Raw genomic sequence first — 3,283 nt, forward strand, 5'->3', positions numbered from 1 at the left:
TCGTCTATGCCTATGCCTCCAGAGATGGAGGAAATCGACTTCTTAAGGTAGCTTTCCTCTTCTTTTGTGGAATCGTTGATACAGTCAATTTAGTTATCGAGATATACACTTGGTGATTGAATTCTAATTTGTTGTTTTCAACTACTAATACATATATATGCTCTCAAAGTCTCACATCCCTAAAGGAGGATTGATTACCTGAGGAAAAGACCTGATGTAAAGGATTTCTTTCAGAGGATTGAGGAAGTTAAAATTAAAAGGAAATATATATTTTTTATAAATATTAAAAGGCAATATTCTGATAAATGCTCCAAGCTAATTAATTATGAGATTGTTTTGCTCAAAAGGTAAATTTGAAGAAGAAAAAAAAAAAGAGAAAATAGAAGAAGATATAATATGTATGTACTTGGCAATTAACATAAGCCGAGTAGAGTGAGGGTGAAAACGAGGCAAATAATAACAAAAGTAAGGAAAAAAAATATATGAAACGTGGCATAATCGCCGGAAAGTGAGATCAACTAGGCGGCGCGGCGGTGGCGGAGGTGGAGGCGGAGGAAGAGCCTAAGAGTAAGTCAGCGAGAGCTTGCATGGCGCGAACCTGCATCTCGAGCGCGGGTATGTAATCGATGGCCTCTTCGAGAATCACCGGAAGCGGTTCTTTTCTGCAACCGGGAACCAACCGGCCCAGAACCCTAACTTTCCTCTGAACCGCGGGTAAGGTTTTCCCCCTGAGCCGGAGAACGCTGAACCGGGCCTTTTTCTTTGGCCGGCCCGGCCCAACAACAACAACCTTCTGCCTCTTGTGAACCGGCTTCCTGAACTTGACCTTCAGCCGGTTCGTTAAGATGGCGCGGCTCCACCGCGTCCTCCCCTTGGCGGCCACGGCGAGCACCCTGTCGGCGGCATCGCGCACCGCCCTGCCGCGGCGTGGCGCGTCGCCGGAGATGTTGACACGCGCGAGGGCCTGGTGGAGCTTGGAGGAGTATAGCTGCTGCTGCGCGTGGGTTTTCCATTTCGCGTCATGCTGCTGTTGGTGTTGCTTAATAGATTTCTTCTTCTTCTTTGTGCGGTGAGAGTCACGCGAGCGATCCGCGGTTGGATTCGCGATCAGAGATGACGACATGGTACAACAACGTTGGGGAAATTAAAACCTAAAAGGGGTTTTGTGGTTTTCGTGGGTTTCTATTTGTGGGAACAAATTGTTGGATTCAGATTCGGGTGAAAGAGGGAAAATTTATGATTTTTATGGTTAGATTCCAGAGGTGAGGGAATAGGGTTTGAAGAGATATATGTGTATATATAGTTGAAGGAGCTTCTGAAGTAATCTAATATACTTATGAATGGAAATTAAGGATTTGAGAGAGAGAGAGAGGGTGGTGGTGGTGGTGGCGGCTGGGAATGAATGATTTTTATGAATGAAAGAAATAAGAATGAATGGTGTTGGGTGGGTGGTTGAGGTGTCCCTTCAACTTCACTAGGAGGTTGAGTTTAAGGGAGAGAGAGAGAGAGAGAGGGTGGAGAAGGATTATATAAAGGAATGGCGACACCCCACGCGTCCTTTTCCTTTTCTTCTTAACCTAATAATTAACTACTAAGCTCCTTCTTAATCATGCTTTTCTTTTTAATTTGGGTTTTGTTTGGAAGCTTGCATGTTCGGATGTTGGGCCTTGCTATGTTTTGGTTTGGCAGCTGAACAGCTCCATACTTTTAAATAGATAGATTTTCTTTTTTCAGTAACACAATCTTATTTTAGACACCATTAAATATAAATATTTCTTTGAATAATAGATATCCAGACCTTCATTCATTATAGAGGACTAATTTATTGGTTGTTACAATAATATTGTGTGATGCATGACTCACATGTGAAAAAAATTTGTTGATCGAATGAATTGAATTTTTTTTTAAATTGTTGTATTATTAGTTTAGTCATGTATATATTATTCAATATACTCTTACAAATTGTTTGATTTTGGTGAAAAGGAGAAAAAAGAAGGAGAAAAATTAAAATGATTTTCTCTTTAGTTTGGTTGGACATGAAAAATGAAGGAAAAATAATAATATATTAGTCCCACCTATTTATTCTTTCTTCCCATTTTGTAAAGAAAAAAAGTGACTTATAAGGGTTTAAAGACAAAAAGTGTCTTTATTTGTTATACAACTCTTTTTTTTTATTTTTTTTATTTGGATCATTTGTGTTATTCGGTATTTTTTCTTTCTTTCATTCCACTACATAACCGAACAACTTACAAAATTATCTCATTTTCTACTCATTTTCTTTTATACTCCTTTCTTTCTTTTCATTTTCTTTATCTAAATCAAACATACTATTAGTCTTATTAGAATATTTTGGTGTAGAAATTTAATTGAATTTTTTATTCAATAAATAATTTTTACATAAGAATTTATATTTAATAATTTTTGCCATAAAATTAACTACCATTTTGCTTTGCGAAAAATAAGAATTAACATCAATCTAATCTTTAACGATAATCAAGATTAATTTATCATTTGAGGCATGAAAAAGTGAAATCACATTGATTCTTTTGTTATATATTGTTACGGTGTTTTGTCTAATAAAGTATTACAATCCATTAAGTGCTCTTGTTGTAATAGATTATTGCCACTTCTGCTTTCACGTTGCGTTGTCTGTACTTATCTTTTCTTCGTTTCCAATCTCACTTTCCCTTCCTTCCTATCTCCAAACTAGAGCATTTAAAATCTCGTTAGTGGAATTGTTTTCGTACACAAACAATTTGACTTGCTAAATATTCCTTAAATCACATGTTAAATATTTTTTATTGATAAAATATCCTTTCCTCCTTGGTCCCATTTTCATATTTGTCCTATTTTAATAATTTTTAAATATTTAAAGCAGAAAAATAAAATGATAAAATAAATTAATTTCATTAAGTTGAAATTAATTAATATAATTTTAGTTTTTTTAAAAAAATAAAGAAAATAATTTCTATAAAAGTTGAAGTATATAAGTTAGTTTTAATTTATTAAAATGTTTAATTTATTTACCTTCTTATATTTTTTTTCTCCAATAAAAACTTGTGACAAACAAAACGTCGTCATTATCTCTCGATCTGCACCAAGTATAATTAACAATATTTAAAAAAAAAAAGATGTAGAGCACATGCATGCATGGGAAAAATAAAAGGTTGGAGAGAAAATAAGGGAAAGAAACAATGGAGGGAGAGGGGAAAGTAAAGAGAGAATGAGAAACAGATAAGAGAAATGAATAATACTCTATCTTTTATAGTAAACTTGTCAGAGA

At 35.0% G+C, this 3,283-nt stretch overlaps 1 protein-coding gene across 1 annotated transcript; it reads right to left on the reverse strand.

Moving 5' to 3' along the window:
• Positions 1-380: 380 nt before the first annotated feature.
• On the reverse strand, positions 381-1,547 carry LOC100786088 (transcription factor bHLH147). The gene has a single exon (XM_041005343.1). The coding sequence runs from the start codon at positions 1,121-1,123 to the stop codon at positions 515-517; it is 609 nt and encodes a 202-aa protein (XP_040861277.1). The 5' UTR covers positions 1,124-1,547; the 3' UTR covers positions 381-514.
• Between the last annotated feature and the right edge of the window lie 1,736 nt (positions 1,548-3,283).

Source organism: Glycine max, chromosome 9, assembly GCF_000004515.6.
Source record: "Glycine max cultivar Williams 82 chromosome 9, Glycine_max_v4.0, whole genome shotgun sequence".
In the NCBI taxonomy this organism is placed as follows: Eukaryota; Viridiplantae; Streptophyta; class Magnoliopsida; order Fabales; family Fabaceae; genus Glycine; species Glycine max.

Excerpts from the sequence above, each read along its gene's own strand:
- LOC100786088 (XM_041005343.1), bottom strand. The coding sequence starts at position 1,123 with ATGTCGTCATCTCTGATCGCGAATCCAACCGCGGATCGCTCGCGTGAC.